This window comes from Phymastichus coffea, unplaced genomic scaffold (genome assembly GCF_024137745.1).
Source record: "Phymastichus coffea isolate CEN01 unplaced genomic scaffold, Cenicafe_Pcof_1.1 PCOF00065, whole genome shotgun sequence".
NCBI classification, from domain to species: Eukaryota; Metazoa; Arthropoda; class Insecta; order Hymenoptera; family Eulophidae; genus Phymastichus; species Phymastichus coffea.
Genome location: NW_026706876.1, coordinates 206016 through 229146, shown reverse-complemented (window position 1 = coordinate 229146; position 23131 = coordinate 206016). Strand labels below are relative to the sequence as shown.

At 39.0% G+C, this 23131-nt stretch overlaps 1 protein-coding gene across 2 annotated transcripts in view; it reads right to left on the bottom strand.

The window, feature by feature from the left end:
• The window catches only part of LOC131667392 (protein vein), a 175700-nt gene that overhangs the window by 39156 nt on the left and 113413 nt on the right, over positions 1 to 23131 (bottom strand). For both annotated transcript variants that reach the window (XM_058940773.1, XM_058940772.1), the window contains exon 4: positions 16007 to 16115. In XM_058940773.1, coding sequence (XP_058796756.1) covers positions 16007 to 16115 — 109 coding nt within the window. The remainder of the gene's footprint in view (positions 1 to 16006; positions 16116 to 23131) is intronic.

Below are 23131 nucleotides of genomic sequence, written 5' to 3'. Positions count from 1 at the left end.
TCGTATCCGGAATCAGGAAGCGTTATAAAGCGTTAAAAACGGTTAAAGCCTCGAAAATGGCAATGAGCAGTACAGTTTTATTGGGAGAGCAGCGTAAAAAGAAAGCTCGGGTCGCTAGTTTGGATTACACTTTTTTATACATTTGGCAATGATATATCTGGCTTATCTATTAAGCTCTATAGAAGTGATGCCCGATTCTGTGTGTGTGTGTGTGTGTGTGTGTGTGTGTGCGCGCGCGCGCGCGCATGGAGCGAACGGACAAAAACAATCAAAAGAAAAATGGAAAAAAAGAACAAGCAGCAACAGTGCTAGTAGTAGTGGAGCTATTCTCTCGCGGTATAACGAAGCTCGGAATGATAACGCTTGCGCTGATCGTCCAGGCGTTATAGCGGCTTCACTCCTTTCAAACCACCCCTGCGGCAACGCGTATGTTTCAAAAGATGCGCACTGAAAAATATTTCATTGCGGACGTATTTTTTGCTTGGTGGAAAAGGGAAGCAAGAGGTTTGAAAAAATCCATGAAATGGTACGTGCGACGAACCGGAGATGGAAAAGGATATGTCCTCGTTGGCAAGCTCCGTCGCGTGAAGGAGCAAAACAAGAAGATCGCACACTGAGGTAGGAGTGATGTATGAATATTAATACACCAAAGGAAAGTCGAGAGGAATGCAAAAGAGAAATACGAGGTTTATCGACCCGCGAGAGAGGGCATAAGAAAATCCCTTCGAAGACGCATATATATATATGTTGGAACTTTTTCAGCCGTAGTCGTTAATTCGAGTTTCCTCTTACTCACCCCCATCCCTTCGTCGTAAAACGAGCCCGGGCACTCTCTTACTGCAATTCGGACAAATTGATTGCCAGCCCGCCAGCCAGCTTAATAAACACTCGTTAGCGCACACATGCGGCTCTTCCTTCTTCGTTTTTCTTTTTTTCAATTCAAGTTTTAGGCAAGTGCAATGTTGGCCACTTTTCTTCGCAAAGGTGAGAGACGAAGGAGGTCAGCGCGCGATGTGTTTGTCTGGCGCTAAACTCGATTGTCCCGTACGCTCGGCCAGATAGAGACAAGATTGCTTTTGACTTACTAGTGACTTTAGACAGTTTGTTTGAGCTTCCCTGACGTAGTTTTCACGTTGGATCGTGGACCATCAACTTACTTGAATCTTAATCTTATTTCCTGTCGAGTTTCAAAACTTTTCTGTTGCACTCTTAAAAAGTTGTGGCATCTATTTTTTGTCAACGGTATTATCATGAAAACCAAATGAATCTAATCTTTGATAATACTATTTATAAGCGTAAAACTTCAATAATTTGATACTAGTCACACTGAGTTATAAGAGTGGGACTACCTGCATGAAGTTTCGTTTAAATGACTAAATATATCGGTGGCATCCCGACAACACTTTATGAAAAATAAGTTTGCACTGGATTCTCACTGTTTGAACATCGTTTTTTTGAAGTATCAAGGTCCAAATTTAATTTAAATTTCTGAAACTATAATTCTAATCTATAATTAGCTCAGTCATGTTCGGCAAAACCTAGCTAATTAGTTCGATTCAGAATCTGCATTTGGCAGAGTCTGATGATAAGATAAATATTTTGTAATCTTATAACAAGTTCAGAAGTTCTAGAATCTATAATATCACGATTCACAATGGGCGTTGTATCCTAAATGTGTTTTACTATAAAGGAACAATTGTTGTAATATTATCAGCCAGGGCTAAGTCGTGTCCTTCTGTATATTTTCTTAAATATCAGTCAAGTAAGCCAAAGAGAAATTTTGTTGTTAGCGTGAATCGGCGACAACGTATAGTCGGTCTACGCTTCAAATATAAAGATCAATTGACATTAAATTGCAAAATATCGGCCTATATACATTTCGAAAGAATTATCAAATGTAATTTGTCAATCTTACGTATTTCTTTAAACTTTCAACTTGAATATCTCGAATTAACAGAAAAGCTGACCGAACTAGTTTTGTCGGGATGGATCAACAGCGTCTGGTTTCAGCATTCTCGGTATTATCAGGTTGATAGGAATTGCATTCAGCGTACAATTACAATGTGACTCGTCGATAATACGCACGCGCGAATATGGTAATTAGTTCGAGCGAAATTCCGTTGAAATACATAACTGCATAATTCATACTCGCATTATAAGTTTCCGTACATTTTTATTTTTATTGCAGTTTAATGATGAGAAATCAAGCGAATAGTCTAGGCAGCAACGCTAAATTATCTAATAGCTAGTCTAGGCAGCAATAGCTAAATTATCGTGCCAACATTTATAAATTATTCCGATGGAAGTAGAGAAGAAAAATGCTTTTAATTACGTAAAGCTTTAATAGCTCGCAAAAAAATCGATTTCTTCCATATTGTACGCTTGGTATTTCGAATTAATCGTGGAAAAAAAAGAAATTTCCGAACGCATTTATTCGAATATATTTTCAAGTCCATTACAAGTTTTCTCTTTCTATACTATTCATTTTCCTCTTCTTCCACTCTCGTTCGCTCTTTCGCTTTTCGCGGAAGCTTTTTACGAGCGCCATAAAAGTCTCGATTCCATCGCGGCGCTACGACGACTGCGAGGTGACGCACTTTTTTTCTTTCGCACAGACACCAAATTTACAAAATAAATAGTACGCGAAAGAGGCTGGAAAAAATAGTTTCTCTGCCAGCGAGTCAAAGACCCGAAGAAGTGGCAAAGATAAACAATTCGGTGGCAGAAGTGCGAAAGATGTCGCCCCGTTCGGGCGCTGTTGTGTGTGTACGTGTGTGAACTTTTTGGTCCTCTGCTTAATTTAATAGCACTTCCAGGAAATGCAATTTCAAAGATAACGTGGATAGGGGGAGAGAAGTGCGCGTGGAATTGCATAATATGTGGGAGGTAAAAAGCCAACGGCGCTGAATTAGAGAGCGGAAGAAATGAATGGGTAAGTTTCTCCGTGCGGAAAAAAGTGCGAGAACGCGATATCTAACAGTGTGGGACGGAAAAGAAAAGAAAAGAAAAGAAAAGAAAAGAAAAGAAAGAGAAGGCCGCGTTAGAGAGGACGGGAGGTACGTGCGAGGAAGCTAATGAGCGCGAGTGAATGGAAGAGATTGAGGTTGCCACTGCTGCAACGAGGGACGAGGGCCAGATAAAGCGAGCGCGCGCGGTCCTACTAGATGAACGTATAATTATTAGCTCGTGCACGTTGCTTTCGTCGCGCTCGGACGCGCCACGAGCTCGCCCACTTTGCCAATCTTATTTATCTTTTCCTCGCGGCCGAGCCTTATTTTTATTTATTGTTCGCGCGACTCGATGTATCATCGTTACGAAACCCACGACGCTCTAATTAAAATTAACTGCGCGCATGCGTGTGCACACCAAAGCCACCTTTGAGCAAAGCCACCTTCATTGATTCTTTTTGAAAGGTCAATCTGTTCGTGATGTCCGTCGACTCGAACAGAAGCGAACAATGAAATAGCAACGATTCCACAAGTGTTGCTCTTCTCATCGGGGCCACGTAAAGGCCGCGATAATTAAGGCGTGGGCGCTCAAGCGGTTAATTGCATCTGCTTCCCGAAGATCGGCCGGCGCGGAGAGCGCTGACACTCGTAATTAAAAGCGAGTGCCGAAAGAAAACTGGGAGAGGGAGAAACAGAGGATGGTGAACAAGGAAAACGCAAGCATGCCCAGGCTGCAGAGCACTTTCCCGAAAAACTCTCTTCTTTCATTTGCCAGGGCGCACGAACTGGGTTGCAAGCAGCGCTCGGGGTCGCCCACCGACATCAATCATACCGCCGAAGTGTATACGATTGACCAGAACCTCCGCTGCCGTTTTCCTCGTCAAAATCATTTCGATGCATGTGACGACTCGACCGAAATAACATTTTTTCAGGCGCAAGCTTGAGTCAATGAATTTCAATGAAATTGCTGCGATGTATCACTCGACCTCTTGCTGCTACCGACTTTATTGAAATACTTTCGTGCACATCGTTTTAAAAATTTATCTACGATCTTCATATTTCAAATTCCGAAATTCCTACATCAGTTTTTTTTATTCCTGTAATATAAATTTTTGTGGTAGATGCATCGGCGTTTTATTTTTTGCTCGATTCCGCGGTACGAAAAAGTCCCGTAAAAACAAAACGAAAATAAAATGAGGACCAATAATCTTTTCGAAAGCTCACATAAATCGCAGGCATATACCATCGAGTTCGTCCAAAAGAAGAAAACAAGAAAAAGTGTGGATTTCAGTTGATATAATTACTTGATAATGCGCAGAGTAATAGGTCCTTGGGCATATCTCGCTGGAAATAGTACCAGGAACGCGTCGCCTCGTCAGATGAGCACGAGCTGTTATAAGCAGATTTATACGTAACCATAATCCTCGGCAGAGTCAAAGGACGCCTGACGAATGGCAGTTCCTCGGGGGATATGTATCCGGAGGGGAGGGGGGGATGTAACGTCAGCTGGTGGGACAGGTTAACGCCTGGCAAATTGACACCGAGTTCTCGCGACGTCTCGCCCGGTCATTTTCCGCTTCGGGAATGGCTAAATTTGCCCTGCATGCTCGCTCTCTCCATTTCGCGTGACTGTCTCTCTCGCGTATCTCGACAGATTTGTTATTGGGCTATACGTGCTTTATGTCGCATTACGCCAAACTTCCGCTAGTTTATGTACTTTAATCGATTCGCAAGCTCCGTTATGTTTATACAATGGGATTTTTGTTTAAAATTAATTGATTGTCAGCTTTCGTAATCTTGAATAAATCGACGAGGCAGTAAAAAATCTTGGTCAACTTTTATGACTGCTCTGCGTGTAGACTAAACGAAAAAGCGAGGGAAGATTATTAATGTTTCGCTCGCGGATTTGTTTGTTTGTTCTTTGATTTCCTGTGATTTATTGAGTATTGTGCACAAAACAAGGTTACTACTATAAAAATGCTCGGTAGGCTGTGCTAAATTTATAAAATCTCAGTAATATAAAGATCAAAAGATGTTTTCTCGAGAACTTTAGAGAACTTACTATTCCTCTTTTGATATATCAGTGTTGGAGATACCGAAAGACGTTTACGAAAACAAACATAAAACAGTCCATAATTTCATTTCGCAGAAATGAAAATCAATTGCGATCAGTCTAATGAAAATACTGGTGAATCAAATCATTTCAATTAAAAAAATTTTAGATATAGTAATCTTTCCCATTAGCTTTGAATTTTATTATAATGTATTTGAGAAAATGATTTCTATTTATATTTTCTAGCTGGCAATTTGATATTTTTGGTCACGGTGATTAGGATTTTATTAGCCAATAATTAATGTTCTCAAGAAGCCCCACGGTTAATTATCGGTTCATAAAAGCAACATTTGCTTATACTTTGATTGAGCCAAATGAGCGATGAATATTTGACAATGATCTAGTAGGGAAAGCTGTCTCGCTGATTGGCTCGGTCGAATGCGATTAATGCCGCTGAATGCCGAACAAAAATCTGTTTGATTAAAAATTAACTAACAGATTGAAACGTAAATGCAATGTGCGGTACACATAGGTCAATTCGCGATGTGGAAGTTTTGAATGAGAGCAAGTAAGAAAAAGTTCTTTTGAAAATTGCTGAAATGTTATTAGCTTGTTAGCAACATATGTTATCTTGGAGCTGTAGAACGATAAAGAAAGTAGGCTGACAGGGTATATACGCGCGAGGGCATTGCCAACGGTATTTGAATACTAAATAGACATGAGCGTCGCATAGATGTCGGTTAAATTATTCATGCGCGTGAGCGCCATTCGCTGGAAAATTTTCATCAAGTACAAATACATCTGCAGACACCTTTCAATACGTTTCCACGCGATACCACTTACGCACTTTCTCTACACGAAAGTCACTGGAAAACGAAAGTGGATGAGAAAATTGACATAATTTATCAATCTGTGATTGCATTAAATTCAAGTTATTTTGGCAACTTGTCAAATTAACAAAGAAATGTAAATATGAAATTTTGTTTGAAACTCTAACATTGTTTGAAATTTTACAACGATGTCACTGTGCTCCAAGTCACGGTTTTTGACATAATATAGTGCTTGCATCACACTACACGCATTATGTGTCATCACGGATAATCTGGGTTTACTTATTCATCATAGCGACGCAATATTTGGCACATACAACGACCATTCTACATAATTTATCCTCTCTCGAAATCACAAGCGTCTTTGAAAACAAATAATGGGTTATAAATCCTATTTTTTAAGTTACGGCAGCGTGATTCGTGCACAAGGTAGCTTATAGTGAATGTATGTGTGAATGGAATTTTCGTAGGTCGCCGGAAATAAAGTAAAATTAAACTTAAAACTTCAGCAGCAACTGTCTCTCGTCTTTCGTTTATGCATCCACGTGAAATTCAGGTAAATTCACGAATACACAAAAACATAAGGTTGTCGTATGTGGGTGTATACACGCATATGCTCGAGCTTATCAGGCATGCTTGAGCTGGTAACATCCGTGCGCCAACGGAATGCAAGGGCAGCTGTGGCGGAAACGATCAAGATTCACCCAGAATATATAATAGACGGCAAAACTCATTGTTCTATGTTTTTTTTCAAATTTTTTTTCAAAGACACTATGCACCTTTATTTTAATTAGAGCTTTACGCAGATTTTTTCTTTATTTTTATTCTAATTTCGAGTAATTGGTGTTACGTAAATTTCCCGTTGGACGCATAGAAATTAAAAAATTTTTTTTTTTTTCAGATAAAAATCTTTCTATGGAAACGTCGGTATTCTGCTTTACTACCGCACAGCGCGCAGTTTTCTATTCCTCTCTGGTCTTATTTGCAGCAGCAGATCTCTTTTTACGAGCTTCGTTCCTTTTTGTTTGGCGACACTTTATTTGAGCGCTAGCTCCCCGTGCCGAGCCAGATAAAACTCTTAAATTCTTCCGAGAAATTATTAACGACCTTCTCTCTTTTACGTTAATAGTAATATATGTATCGGTTATTGAATATCAAGTCTTTTTTTAACTTGCTTTGAATTAATTATCAGCGATTTTGATTTATTGAAATAATTTACTGGCTTTTACTCGATAATTTTAGAGATTACTGCTGGATTTTTTGTTTTTTTCGTGGATCCGATAATTTACTAATGCATATTGTAATATTGGAATATTCAGATTGATTGTGAAAAATGCAAAGATTTATCTAAATCTAAATGAATAATTGTATTCTAACAGCTCGTTAATATATATGAAAGATCAGTCTCTACGATTTTCTTTCGAAAACCCGTTGTCAGACGCCAAAATAGTCATTATCTGTATTAGAAAATATAATTTATCTTTAGCTTGGTAGAATATTTTATGAATTTTTAGACTCTATGACACTCAAGTTCACGTTAAAAATCATATACAATCAATTTTTGACACAAACACAATATATATCTCAAATTTCAATTTATAAAAAAGCTTTCTTAAAAGGCTTTTTTCCAAAGCTTCCGACAATATTCCAGTGCTGTATACCTAGCACGTTTTTCCAGTGGAAATAGCCGAAACTTTAGTACTGTCGAAAAGTTCAATAAAAGTGACAGATTTTGTAGGCGATCAAAGCTCATACGCACTGCTCGATTTGAAAATTGCGCTCGTGCTGTATAATTTATGGCTGGCAACAAAAAACACACTGTGATTTTGTATTCGAGAGGGGAAAATTCATGCATTTGTTTAGTGGATGATTCTAAAAGTTTTGGCACGTGTCGTTCGTTGGGATTTCAACTTTGCTCACGCGGCTCGCTATAACACGCTTTAAATTATTTGGCTTATGAAACTGTCGGCATTCCCGTGTATTACTACGTTCGAATGCTTTTCTCATGTGTGACTAGACACCTACGAATTAACCGTCTAATTTACGTGAAATCGGGCTGTGAAAAATTTTCTTCAACAAATTTGCTGCAAGACAAATTTCATGATATTCGCTTCTCTTCTCATTAATAATGAAATCCTAGTGGAATACGCATTTTTAACGCAACATGATAAATATTCTCAGATACCTTCTTGTCGCTAGCTTCATCTCAATTGAAAAAAAAAAGTTGTAGAGTAATTATCCTTTGAGTGTTTTGCATTCGAAGAACAAAGGCAAAAGAGGCTCGTTTAATTAACAGAAACAGGAGAACGTAAGGATTACACAAGCTCTCTCAGCAGGCAGGATGCGCGCGTTTAATTAGTGCGCATGAAAGGAGATTCGCCTTGCGTATATGCTCAAGAAAAGCTCACGACGCGTTGCCGAGAGAAAGAATGTTAACGCCTCGCGCAGGCGAGAGCTGCTCAAACGCTCGTACGCGTATGCGTGTGCTTAAAATTGAAATTTTCTCGGCGGTAGAAGCGACGACGCGTAATACTCTATTTTCTCTGTCTCGTTTGGCGACAGTACTCGTATCGTTCTCTTTTTCATTCCGACGCGACGGGGCGGTATCCGTGCTACTGCCATGTCTAGCCGTGCGCAAATCAGCCTGAATAAAATATCGGAGGACACGATTAATTTATACAAACCATCATTTTTCGAGGCTTTTTAACTTTTTGCGCTTTATCTCTTGCCATCTGGTAAACCTAGCGAGCTTTATTCATAGAGTTTGCGGGCGCGACTACTTCAAGATCCTCCTTCGGGCCAACGGATGCTCAGCGTCGCCAATCTTTTCTCTTTTTCCCGTTATTTTGCGCGCGTACCTTCTGTTTCTTTCTCAATTATTCATTTTTCTTTTGTCGTCAGATTAAAGCATAAGCAGGACATTTTTCATTTATCCAAATTAACACTCTTCGTGGGTGAATTCTTCGGCCGAATGTTACATAATGGTCGAGTCAGCGTTCGTCGTAATTACGAAAATATTACAGCCGAATAAGCCGAGCGAGCTGATGATAAAGTCAGCCGAGAGAGAAAGAGAGAGATGCCAGCCATATCTACGTTAATTGCCCCTCGTGTCTCTCGGCCTTTAAGCTCGCCTCGTAAATAGACCGTAGTAAAAGAAGGGGACGCGAAAAGCGAGTGAGTGGCGCGGGAGGTAGAAGAAAAAAAAGCTTATAATGCCGCGGAGCGTCAGCCAGGCTGATCCCCCCTATCCAGAGTTAAATTTCGTTGTTTTTCCGCGCGCGAGCTCGTAAGTTTTCCAATCAAATAAATCATTATCCGCGTGTGCGGCGGACCGCTGAATAATGCAGCTTCCGACGGATTATGCGCAGCTTAGCGGTCCATCGTGGCGCTGCACCGTGCCGCACCTCACCGCGTTACGCTTTTGCTTTTACCCTGCCCCCCCCCCCCCCCCCCAGATTAATTGCCTATTTATAAGCGTGCGCGCGCGGCGCCATCTTTATCTCTGCGGCTGAGAAACGCCGCGATGGACAGTCGAGAGGTTATGGTTGGAATTTACGAGGTACTTACGGGTTCCGTTTACTGACCTAAGAAACCCGATCGATTCCTCATTAATTATTGAGTGCCAGCGCAGCTTCAGCTATGCGCTATTTTGTCTTTGCTCTGGAATTTTCATTTTACGTGGATGGAATAAAGCTTGGCGCAAGTAATTAGAGAAGCTGTCGTACGAGATGGAATTGGGATAAAAAAATAGAAGATAAATGCATACCCATTCGCGTCGACGTCGCAGCTGCATGGTAAATTGCCGTAGAAATGTTTCATTGGAACCGATTAATCCGTGTCAAACATAAGTTCAAGTTCTGGGCTAGAGACAGCAAAGATCCGCTCTGACAACTGGCTTTCAAGGGAGCAGCGAGATCAACTATTCGAAAGAGCAAGGAGATGCACGACGTAAGAGAGAACACACGGATCGTCACGCATCGGCAATACTGAGAGTGTGCAGTACTGATTCGTGTACTGTGAATGGACGGGTCCATGTCATTCACCGTATCACTCTCAGTCCAAGTAGTAGAGATGTGCAATCTCCACGACTAACCTACCGGCCAGAAGCTACTACTATTGTTGCTCGTTTTGCTTTCTCTCTCGTCTTTCGCCTCATCGTATCAGGATACTCTCGACGCGCGCTGCAAGCTCTGCTTTTGTGCGAACGTTCAGCTATAGGGAGCTCCGAACCATTCACCCGATAATTAAGCTGGTTGTATCGATGAGCTAATCATTGTTGAATCTCGATAAATATTGTAACATCTCATGGGATATAATATTTTATGAAATTTATTGAAAAGCCTATTGGTATCTTTTCAACGTTAACTGGAAAAGCGACAAAAGTCAATTTAAATCAGTTGAGGAGAGAATAACAACGCAAAACAAACAATTTTTCAAAATGTAATCGAACAAGCAAAAAAATATCGCGTTAAAAGAGACCTGCACTGTACTTGCACGCAAAGAGACGCGCGGTCATATGTACACAAACAGATAGGCAAATTATTGCATTGCCGATTGCACAACCGAACTTATTCTCGCGCTCTCATTCTCATAAATACATATAGTTATGCAGCATTTCTGCATAACTACGCCAGCGCTATTATGACGCTGTCTTCCCTTTTGCACCTTGCCTTCTTTCATTTTTTAGCATCAACTGATAATAAGCATTGCTCGGCGCTCGCGAGTGAGAGAGTTTTCGTTTCGAGTATTGACGGAACAAATTCGAAAAGGATGCAGCTGTTCTCGAGCGAGTTCAATTAACTCGTTTAATACTTTGACAGGAGCTCTCGACGTAATTCACTGGGCAAAAAAGCCAAGGAAAAGAAATAAGCAATTATTCCGCTTTTTCAAACGCACAAAAAATCGCGCTACCCCCTCCCTCCCTCTCGGAGACTCTCTCTTTCTCTCTGTCTCGCGCGCGTAAGCTTATCAATAAGCTCCGTTTTACAGGCGATGTAATGTAGAGAAAAGTTTGCTAACGAAACAACAACTTTGCCGATTGCAAGGCAATACAAACAAAACCCGCTTTTACCAAAGTACTTCGAAATTAGAAAGTACTGCAAGAACAATTTCAGCTGAAGCGAGTGAGTGAGAGGAAAAGTCGGAAAACAAAAACGTGTATTCTCGCTTAACCCAATTCCAGTAGCAAGTCAACGAGTCAATGGAATACGAGAAGCAGAGAGTAACAAAAAAGAGAAGGGAATAAAAGAGCGTAAACAGCAACGACGATGACAGAGAGACACTTTCCCGGAACCTTTAATCATTTGAGAAAGGGAGAGAGAGAGAGAGAGAGGCGCCGGCTTAGAAATTAGCAAGTCCAAGCCAAATATATACACATACGTCTGCTACACTGTTGCTGCCAAGCTATTTCGGCCGTACGCGCAATCTTCTCTCTCTGTCCCTCTACATGACACGTCGTTACTGTTGTTTTTTGAAATGTAGAAGAGTTTTGCAAGGACAATAATGGATTATCGAGATTATTCGCACAGAGGAGAGCTTGCTTTGAAAGTTTTCTGGCGCAAAAACATCCAAAATGAGTACGACGCTCGGTTAAGCAGCTTGAAAGCTCGCTTGTCAAACAAAGTCATCTTTGAATATAATGCCGAATAAAGTTCCGTTAAATTTTTATTTATTGCCAAGAAACAAGGCTTCGTTTTGTGACTAGATGTGAGTAATTAGTCGAGAAGAGAGAGAGAGAGAGAGAGAGAGAGAGAGAGAGAGAGAGAGAGAGAGAGAGAGAGAAGCAATTTATATTTATGGTAAACTGAGTCTGAAGATTCATTCTACTATCTCATTTGCAACGACGGCGACGGTTGCGTATACAGTACTTAACGCTCGACGAGCGATTTAATCTATGCACAGGCTTCTACGTGCTCATTCGACGACGAAAACTTAGAAACCTCAGAACAAACATACATATACATATACATACTATTGCTCTGGAGACATTCTCGAAAATGCTAAGCTTCGAGGCTGCTGTTTTCACTTTGTATTGTGCTTGTATCAAAGTGCTATGTTGCAAGTAAGAACTTTGAAGAAAAGAATATTTAAACGATTTTTATCTACTACTCAGCTTTTCGGTGCTTTTCTCATTACAGTCCACTAAAAAATATTACGTCTTCAATTCCTTTTTCCAAAAGATTCTTCAGACTGTAAATAATCATGTTTCTTACTTATGGCTTCTATTTTACAACACGTTATGGATATAATTATTTTCAAAAAAGTGATAGATTACTTAATGTTTTTAAAATGACATCCAAATAAATTGAAGTTGAGTTGTTGCGAAAAATCTGCATAGATAAAAATTACATTTAAAAAGATTGCCTTTAACATACACCTGTACGCTCTTACGCGGCAATTCGTTAGCTTTAGTTTGTGTCCCATAAGTACCGTGACCACTTAAAGTGGCCTAACTAATAAGAAACGAAAGAAGAGCAAGAAAACGCTCACGATAACCACCATGCAGCGGGAAAAACAAGGGACTCGTGCAACGTGGTGTGGCACTGTTTCATGCTTGTACGCGCCGTGAGCAAGTGCACGCAGGGGTGAAATCGTCGCGGTGCTTCTCTCTCTCTCTCTCTCTCTCTCTCTCTCTCTCTATCTCTCTCTCTCTCTCTTTAACCCTGTTGTTTGTCCTACGCGACGTCATATTTCGCGTGAAAATTTGTTGTCAAGTTTGTATATGTGTGCGTGCGTGCGCATGTGGGTTAACAAGAAATTGTGTATAAAGGGGGAGAGGTTAACGGATATAAATGAGTCGAGAGATTTATAACCGTAGAAAAAAAAAAGAATGTTGACGCTAAATAAGGAGACACGTTTAAGCACGATTGCCCTGTTGCATTGCACTTTGGCGTAAATCTTGAAGAATAACAGATTTACCAAAGCACAAAATTTTAATTGATTGATTAATCCTGAAATATCTTATAAATATAATCTTGCACTATTCATGATTATATCACTATTTTGAAAATTAAAGTACTGATAGATATATTAGTGATCCAGGATTAACGGTTATACGTCAATTTTCAAAAACTTAATAATAACGTGTACTTACAACCAACTATTTTGTTTTATTTTCACGAATTTGCTTTCAACGGGAAATTAAATATCAATATTTATTTAATTAGGAGCACGAAATCGGAAAATAAAAAACTTTCTGTTGTTTTGTTATTTCAATAAAATGACTGTTACCCAACATCAACGTTCTCAATTCAGTTATCGCTTATCCGTAGTGGAACTGATTGCAAGTGCGCGATTGTAAGTATGTAGTGCACCGAGGACTGATTAATAGATGTCAAAGGGATGCTGCATTCACTGACACCCAATTTTGCTTCCTGCGAATACGCGTCTGTCGAGACTTGCCTTCTCTCTGGTCTCTCGGTGCAATTTTGCAAGCTCTCTTCCCTTTCTCTCACTCACTCTCTCAGTGTATTTATACACTAACACACACACAAACACACTATACAAAATGATCTGGCTTCTATTGAGAATCGGTAGATTCGGCCCGTGTCAGGAAATTACACTCCTCCTTCCCACAAGCTCCCGCAGATGAGATACTCCAAGCAGCCACACTGGCAATCTCATCTATGTAATAACGTCATTTGGACTTTATTATTGGATAGCTATAGAACGCAATGGGGCGCGCGGATATGGTAGCCGTCTGCCAAGATTTCTTTCTATTTTATCTTCGAAAGCTATGGAGAGGTATATAAAGCGAAGTTTACTTATTCGCGCTTCGGTGACATCCTTCGAGCTGATATACACGGGTTCCGTTCTGCAGGAGCACATGGCGTTGATATGCCTTTGAGTACGAGGTTAGCTGATTGGGATTGGACTAATAGCGCGCGGCTGTTTCGCAGTAATGAGGATCTATTGATTCTTTGTATGTTTGTTCATGGCTGAAGGGTTCGGCTTTCCTCACTGACTCCTCTCGTGTCGTTGTACGCTTGGTATGAAGGTATATGGAACTCTGGTACTATTTGTACAGTTAGAAAGGGATTGAATTCTGTTTGATTTTCTTTATGGATCTAAATGGTTTACGGTCTGGTTGTTTGATTAAGTCCATCGTTATCAGATCGATTTATGGCGGAACGCCATCATGGTACAATGCCACTTGCTTCGTAATACCATCGGATAACGGTCGAAAGAGGTGAAAATGGTCAATAAACATTGTTGACTGAGTGATAATATAATACTGTCGCACGTAGCACTCGTGCGAAATTGCCATGCAAAGTTGTCGAGTGCGGTTTCGCGCGCGGTTGCACAACAATGGACAACCTTAACGCGACGTGAGGTTGCACCTGTCTCCCGCGCTACTCTTTCCCTTTGACCAAGGTGCTGACTATAGGCTTGACCTGGCATGCTGCGCGCCGCTAACAGGCCACTGCCTCTAATGGGCGCTTCTTGGTCTCTGCACGCCCCCGGCAGAGACCAACAAGCGGCCCCTCTCCGTCTCTCTGACTTTTATCACGCGCGAATCGCTCTCGGGCTAAATTTGTTGAACAAGTTCCAGTGCCGGCACCCTTCGCTCGCTCACCATCGCTCCAGAGGGATTCTGCTGCTCAGACGCGCGCCTTTCGTAATGTATGCAACGACATCGCGCATGCATAAACACACTCGAGCGAGCCTCAAAGAGGCGCTAAGACGATAACGCAAGTTTCGCGACGAGAGCGCGGATAGTATAACTCCGGGCATGTGCACACACGCACACACTCGCACGCAACGCGCGAGAGTAGAAAAAACAGATACACACATGGAAGCACGTGCACAGATGAGCTTGTGCAAGTTTTCCTATTAATTCCAAGCTAACTGCGCTTTGCTGATGCGTGCTGTGAACTTTCAAACGAGCTGAAGCCCGGTTAGAAAAAAGAATAACTAACTAGCTAGTAATGAAACTTTCGCCAAGTATTGGACGTATGTTAGATTCGAAGATTTTTCAAGTTTCCGATTTTCTATAGAATGGAATTCCGACGAAAATCGCGCTTTTAACTCGTGTAGTTGAAGCTAGTTGGCTGGAATGCGTAACGTTCGATCAGCAATGTTATGTGTTCGGAGATAAATTATACAGGTAGCGCCAGTTTTTCAAAATGCGAAACACATTCCGGTATGCTCGCGCAAAGTCCGCATTTAATTAAAATATTTCATTGTATGGTATTAATTGCCACTTCGAAGCCAACGATCACTTTACGGGCAGTTTGCTAGTATTATAAAATTAATACGTCATTTCCCCTTTCCTTTTCTCCTCTCATCCTCTGTGCGCACGCGCTTTGTTAAATTTTTTCAACGATGTCACGAACAAAGCATCATCTGCGCGCAATTCCACGTTAGCTTAACAAAATAAATAAAAAACAGTATGTTGCGGTCTTTGCATACCTGTGCCTGAGCGTTAATCTGCGCGCGACCGCGGAGCAATAATAATGGCCGATCGATCATGCGGCGATTTCGTTATTGTGCGTGCCTAGGGCCGCTGTTCACGAAATTTCACGAGGGAAAACTCATATGATTAAACATCCCGTGCAATATACGTGCCTATTGAAACATCATCGATAATCATGTATTTTCGGACATTAAGCTATGGTGCAACTAAAAGTTTTTCCAAATGGAATATACAGCATCTACGACAGATATCAGAGCTTTTTCTAGAAAAGTTGCAGGAGGTCCGCGCGTACGAGGTTACCCGACCCAGCGATTTACTCGTTTCACGAAGATTGCTGAAAATTGTCGGAGTAGCTATATGGCTGCTGGGATTTCCGGACTAGTAAAAGTTGGTTGAAATGAGAAGAGAGAGAGGCGGGGGGGGGGGGGCAGAGAGCGAGCGAAGAAGGAAAAATTCTAGCAGTAAATAAGAATCGCTCGGCTGAATGTGGACGAAGTTAGTCTCGAGGCAAACAATTCGATTAAAGGTAATTCAATGGCAATCGGTTAGAACAATATTCGGAATCCACTCCCAGCAAATATGAACGCATTATGTATGGGAGATATGCGTGGAAAATGAATTTTGAAAAATTTTTTTTTTTCATTTTCTGTAAAGTTAAATTGAAAAGAGAAAAATCTATTTGCTCCTACTAAATTTGAGTTGAAGGACCATCGGTGAATGGGGGCAGAAAATTTAGGTATCGCTTGAAATGTTACTTTACCTGCAGGCTGGCTCTCCTACCGTCTCAAAGAATAGACAGGTACCACCGTTCATGCAAAAGTCGCCTGCGATCGGACAGGGCTGCTCTTGTCTGTACCACGCCGGTGTCGCTGAAAAATTTAAAGGGATTCCCATTAGTTTGAGACTTCAGTTAATCATAATATCATTGCTAAATTTATTTATTCGGCGTCGATTGTCGTATATTTTATTTATGCATTCTTTAACCTAACTGTTACCCAAATGGAATATAGTGGTTGAGAACAACAATAAATTAATTAATTTATTATGTCGAATGCATACTTCATCTAAAGTCTTATCCAAATTCGAAATACCGCTTGTGGGTGTCAATAAATTGAATTCATTAATTGTATTTGAACCACATTTAATATGTACAATAAATTGAATTTTTTATTAGGAGTAATGCAATAAGTTATGATTGTTTTAATGTTAATATAAAATTCATGAGTAAACCGAATTTTTATTAGAATCGATTGACTTTTCATTTATCCGATATTCGATATCGATATGAAATCGATTTAGCGCGCTTTGCCACTTATGAGAGTACACAGCAATAGGTGAGCTTGAAATTCAAGTCCTCGATATCTAACCATCTTGACTGGAAGCGTAATAAGAGCTTAGCCGCCAAGCTCTGGGGCTTCACTTTCAATTTGCAGGTCCTCCCTCTAGCGAACAAATCCCACTCGGCAGCCGCGCGCAAGATCGACCTTGAGAAAAGTAGGAGAAAAAAGATAGAGGAACCGACGAACAACTACGGACTCGCTCTTTCCTGCGCGTAATACCTAATGCTCGAGCTTCGTGTTCCTCCTCGTTACGGCTAATGAGCAAGCGCTTCTCTACGGCTACGCTGCTTGCTGACGCACTGCGCGCGCGAGTTTCCCTTTTTCGCGAAGCTCTAGTTTGAAATTTCAATTTCACTCGATTACCGCAGGATTGTTGCATATGCATGTGTGTGTCGGTAGCTCTTGTATTTTTTCATGCGGTCGACGTGCATTAACATTTCAAAGTTTTTCAAAATTTTAGTTTTAAAAGAGTGTACAATTTAAGGACTTCCAAAAGTACGAACTTTGTGAATTATACATCATGGGAATCGAGTGCATCTAGGTTCGCGTAGCGTAATTTTGGAGATCTTGAATAAATCGGTTTCGTTTGGCAAAATATTCGCTATAAGTTATAATATTATCGAGAATAAAAATTGAGTAAATATTGAATAAGTTGAAATGTACAGATATGACATTCAGGGAGTTTGCAATTTAATCATAAATATCAAATTATTTCGTTCAGAAATGGAGTTTCTACCACATTAAACCAATAAAATTTAAGACCCGTATGAAATGTATAAAATAAATAAGCAAAAAGTATTAAAGCAATAAAGTCGTGGGTTTTTCTTATTCAACACTCGTGGTCTGCTTAAAAGTTTGAAACTTGTTTTTAGTAAGGTTTATCACTTATGATCTTAATATGAGTTCGTAAACGGATAATTACTCGAACTGAGTGAGGACCATTACTTGAGAAAAAGAAATTATTAGAAAGGAATTTAAAAGAAGTAAATGGTTAATTAAATTAATTGAAGTGACAGCGCGTAAACCTTATATACTCGAAATAAGTAAGATCAAAGCAAGTTATAGTGGAAAAAATGTAAAAGATTTGATCCAACTACTGCCGATAATAATCGTGTTAAGTAGTATTTAGCAGAAAGCGCCTTTCTGTCTAGTGCACAAAAAATTCTCTTGAATAATAATTTTCTCTGATTAAACAGCAGCATTCAGTGTTGAGCAGGACAAAAGGGAAGATAAACATACGAGACGTTGGTGGCGAGTGGCGAGCGGCGACGGTGGCCGCATGCATCGCCCAAGTGTTATGAGCAATAATGCTTTTGCCGTAGTCGTTTCGTTCCGAAAACACGTCGCCGATAACCGTGTGGACGGTCGTAGTGCATATAACCCAGACTCTACCTCACTTTCGTGGGTGACTTCCATTTGTGCAGCTAGCCGTACTGTACATCATCGATTTACAACCCGCATAATTTTACCGATATGCTTGCGCCTGGCGTTCTTCCCTGTTCCTTTTGCTAGCCTGCGAACGAGCCGCGCGATACTGTCGCGTTTGTTTATTTTATGCCCGCGTGAGCTGTGAGCTAAAATCTTCCTGACCACGAGTGGCTTCTTACCGCATACAATCAAAAATTATTGATGGAAATGATACTGGCTAACAGTTACTTCTCAGAACGAGCAGTTATGGCATTTCAAATTGCTTTGCTTGTCGATTAGCAGGATATTGCAAACCGTATGATTGCTTCGATTATTCATCTTCAATTATTAATTTCATCAACTATTACATTTATTCAACTTTTCTTAATTTACTGGAAAGTTACATGAAATAATTAAATACTCAATTAATGTGGAATTCTATCATTTATTCCGATGTCTGTATTGAACTAAGTGTCATAATACATAATTGATGATATTATGTCTCGACATAAGTTTAAATGTGTAAGTCGCTACCATCAATCGATTCTACTACTACTATCGTTAATTTAAGATAACTTAATGACGTATTAAAAGTATCCGTTGTCTTCATGCAAATGTATCATATAAAACACATGTAAAATAAAAGACGATTAGAGATATTTCACTAAAATGCGCATTGATTCACATAGAAATACAAGGACTCGCAAGAGCCTGTTAATAAATTAAAAAGTTTGGTCACGTCGGTACCAACAAAAAAAATAAATAAAAAAAATAAAGTAAATAAATTTCCGTAAGATAACGCACGCACGATGCCGCACTTGTTGTATCGGAAAATTTATGAATATGTCATAAAAGGGATTCATTAGGGTAATGCATGCCCTCGTAAGATAAAAAAGTCGTACTATTTTTTTATGAAAATTAACATTTATCAGTCCATTGAAAATACTCGTCAATGAAAATTACATTCGTCAAGTGCACAGCTAGTATCGTTGTTATATTTGTTTTACTTTTCTTGCCATCGCTCACCTGCGCCATCCATATTTCGTTAGGTGTGGGAGAGCCTCGAGAGCAGAACCTAGTCGTCGATTGTACGCGCGCGCGCACACACACGCACACCTGAAAAGCGTTCGTGCCGTCTGTTCAGGGCGAAATTCAATATATATGAGGAGAGTAGTACTGACGCCATGCAGTGACGCGCGACGACCTTCTTGCGATTTATCCGTGCTCGGAATTCGCAAATCCTCTCAGCGAAGCTCGGATGGCTGTAGGTATATTCGATCAAAGACCGCCTGGAGCGCTAAATTGATTTTTATCTTCGATGAAAGAGCTATTTAGAAGCTGAGAATGCTTTTCAATTAACTAGCAGCCATTAGAGATTGTTATTACATCTTAAAGGTAGTTTCAATTCAACCTCCATTCCATGTGAATGTGACTTCACCGAAAATCCGATGCAAAGGATACATTCATCATCTCCCTGACGACACTCACATTGGTCTGTTCTACTTAATTTTACATTCTTGTATTATATAAGCATAATGAAATTTCCGTTCTGTTTCAAGAACAAACATGGCCGACAAGCATTTATAACTACATCTAACGCCTCGTAATGGTGTAGGAAATCTATTTTTCCCAACGTAAATATGTAAAATTAAAATTAATTTCCCTTATGCACTGCATGAAAAATGCTTTCCGTAATGTTTATTTCATCGTCGGCCGCGAACGTTGAGTTCGCATGTAGATAAATCCCTCTAATAAATTTTAATATCTCTTCAAAGGCTCGCCAAATAGTTGAGATTCTCCGTAGGACAGATATTAATAGTGCGAGCGACAATTTACCCCAAGCCCTTGTGTAGGCACACACTCGCGTGCACGCACATACACGCACATCTGGATTCAAAAAAATGAGCCCGTAAAATGCACATAAAAAACGCTTGTTACCTAAAAAATTATCATTTCAAATCGCATGTTCGCGTTATGATACGCTTTTTTGAACTGTCATTGGAAAGTTGGAAATGCAGATGTACAAGCATATCATTTTCATGACAAATGATGACGAGACTTTCATTTTAAATACTCTGCGAAAAAAATTCAAGTTGCGGATTCATCAGCGTGATATCACACGCGTGCGTGTGTTTTCTCATTAATGGTTCTTACCTTTTTTATTCTCGCTGTCGTACGTGTATATATACGTATATGTGTATATATATATATATATATATATATATATATATATATATATATATATATATATATATATATGTTTGTTTGTGTGTATGTGTGCGTGTGCACGCACTTATGTGTGGTATATGTATGTATTCACTTGCTACATGCGGTACTCAGCATTTTCCTCACCGAAAATTTTGCAGTTGCCCGCAAGATAACGCATAGTCTACGTATACGCCTCTTGGAAGGTTGACTTATCGAAGTTGAAGCACCTTCAGAAATGAACAAGTAAGTTGCTTACAAAGTACTTGACTAATACTTCTCACAAACAGCGACGTGCTCGATAAATTCACTTATAAATTTGCAACACTCCAAGTAATGCCACCACAACCCTTGTTTATTTCATAAAAACGTATTTCGTGGTTTCACTGACAAGTTTTCAGACTGTATAGGATGTTGAATTGTACGAGTTTTTTCGAATCAAAGTTAGACTATTTTCAGGTACTTCTGCATATTTGTAGAGGCTTGCGTTGTATTAGGATGTGAAATTAATGTCACTGTCATCTGCACAAGTGGCGATACTTATACCTTCCGCGGTTGGAAGGTCATGGGTGTAAATTTGAATATAATAATGGTTTGAGAACACTACCTTGAGGAATGTTACCGGCTTAATTTAATTATTTCATTATTTATTTTTACTTTAAAAGTTCTATCATTTGGGTATGAAACTAAGAGTAAGTAAAGATTCTTAGGTAAGATTTTATGAATAGTAAACCTTTATGCCAAATTTTATCAATGACTTGAGCTACTTCAGGAATTACTGCGGTGCAGTATTTATTTTTTTTAAAGGTTTTTCTAATTTTAGTAGCTACTCTATTAATTTATTCTATTGTTGCATGTTTATTACGAAATCGAAATTGGTCCTCAAATATTATTTCATGTAATTTTAAATACTCTTGATAAGGTAGAAGTAGACTGATAAGGCTGTAGGATGAAATAAGTTAGGATGGCTTTCCTGGTTTTGTAATTAACTATTGTTGCTATGTTCCATTGAATAAGAAGGTATGATAATTAGATTATTACATTAATTATATTGGTAATGAGTCTTTTTGCTTTAAGAGGTAGTTCTTTAAGTAATTTTCCATTAATGTTATCGTGACCTAGGTTCTATTTATTTTTAAGATTTGCTATTATATAGTTTATTTCTTTTACTTTTACGTTATTGATTATATAATTGCTACAGTTAGTTGCTTCTGCATTGTTAAGCAAGATTAATTCTTCTTTTTCTGTTATATTACTTGGTAAGGGTTTAAATACGTTTTCTAAGTGCTTAGCAAGTAGCTTTTTCTGTCTCTTTTCTTGTCCATGTCATTTTATGTTTTCGTATGGAAGGAAGAAACCGTTGGGGGCGATTAATTTTTTTATTGTTTTTCAGAGTGAATAGTCTGTAACTTCCACGGCTGTTAATTTTTCTAAATAAAGTTTTATTCCCGCTTTTTTTCTTCGTAGAAAATTGATTTTAGTTCTTGAATTAATGAACTATAATTTATTTTAACAGATTTTTAACTACTTTATTCCTATATTTTTCTTAATTGTCTTTTTTCTTTTAATTAGTCTAAAATCATTTTCGACATAAATACATTGTACATTAAATTGATATTTTATATTAAGCTTTCGTTTAGCACTATTTTGTATGTATTCCAGTTTGTTTTTCTATCATAGAGAGTACTACTGTTTGTATTAGTTTTTATTTCTGAAAAATAGTGTATAATTATTAGAGAATGATCTGAAGATAACTCTAGAAATAATTTGACCGTTAGTTTTTTGAAGCATGAATCTTTGACGACTACAAAGTCAGCTAAGTCAGGTAATTATGGCTTAAGTCAAGCTGTATTGTGACAGTAAATAAAACCAGTCATAAAAGAAGTCAGGTAATTTGTTTCAATTGGAAGGCCTGTAGATAGATTAACCCGTAGATATAGGAATTTAATTTTCTGCTTACATTACTAAGTATAAATTAGCTTCTTTTGGATTTGGAGTTATTCATCTTTATCTCCACCATGGATGTTTCGCATTATAGTCACCACCTGTGAGAAATCGATGCCCCAAGCCATTAAACTATTTTTGTATTGTTCTTTAGCGGTAAATTATCTGGAAGGATAGTATATGGCAAAGAGAAAAAATGGACATTTTTTATTTGCAACTATAACATTAGTAGCTTGTAGGTAATCGTATTTGTGAGATTTGTTTACATGATGTACAATATGTTCAATAGTACTTTATTAGAAATTAGTATTATTAGAAAATAATCATTGCTGCTCCACTGTATGCTTCATTATCAGGGTGATTTATGTTATAATAGAATATTACGGTATTTTTAAGGAATTTTTATGTGTGGATTGGCTTTCGGATATTAAAATTATATCAATATTATTGTTTATTAGAAAATTTTTTAGTTTAAGACTTCTTTCAGCTAATCCGTTTCCGTTCCAAACAGCTATTTTAATTTCTGCGATCATTTAATCTTATTTGTGAGCATTGTAATCAGATTAAGCATTGTATCTATTCTGTTCATCAGTTGTATCATCATAGTTTCCAGCTGACTGTTATTTACCGGTGACAGTTGAGCCTATGTTTGTTTGGGTTCCTCTAGTGTTTTGAAAATATTATCGTTTACTGCATGCGCATACGTGAGGTGTGATCTAACGTTGTTTTCGTTAATTTGAATTTCTCGTGGTAAATCTTTTGGTCTTAGTGATGGAAATAGCTTTTGTTGCAGTAGTTTTCTTACACTGCATCTTTTGTAACTTACTACATGATTGCCCTTGTAATGTTTCGACACATTTAACGCAAACAGAAATTTTATGGTGGTAGTTTTTGGTGTGGCCAAAACCTTGGCAGTGAGTGCAGTTGCCTTGTTCTTGTTTCCCGTGGTATTGGTGAGTTTTCGTTGAGAATATTTCCATTATTTGTAT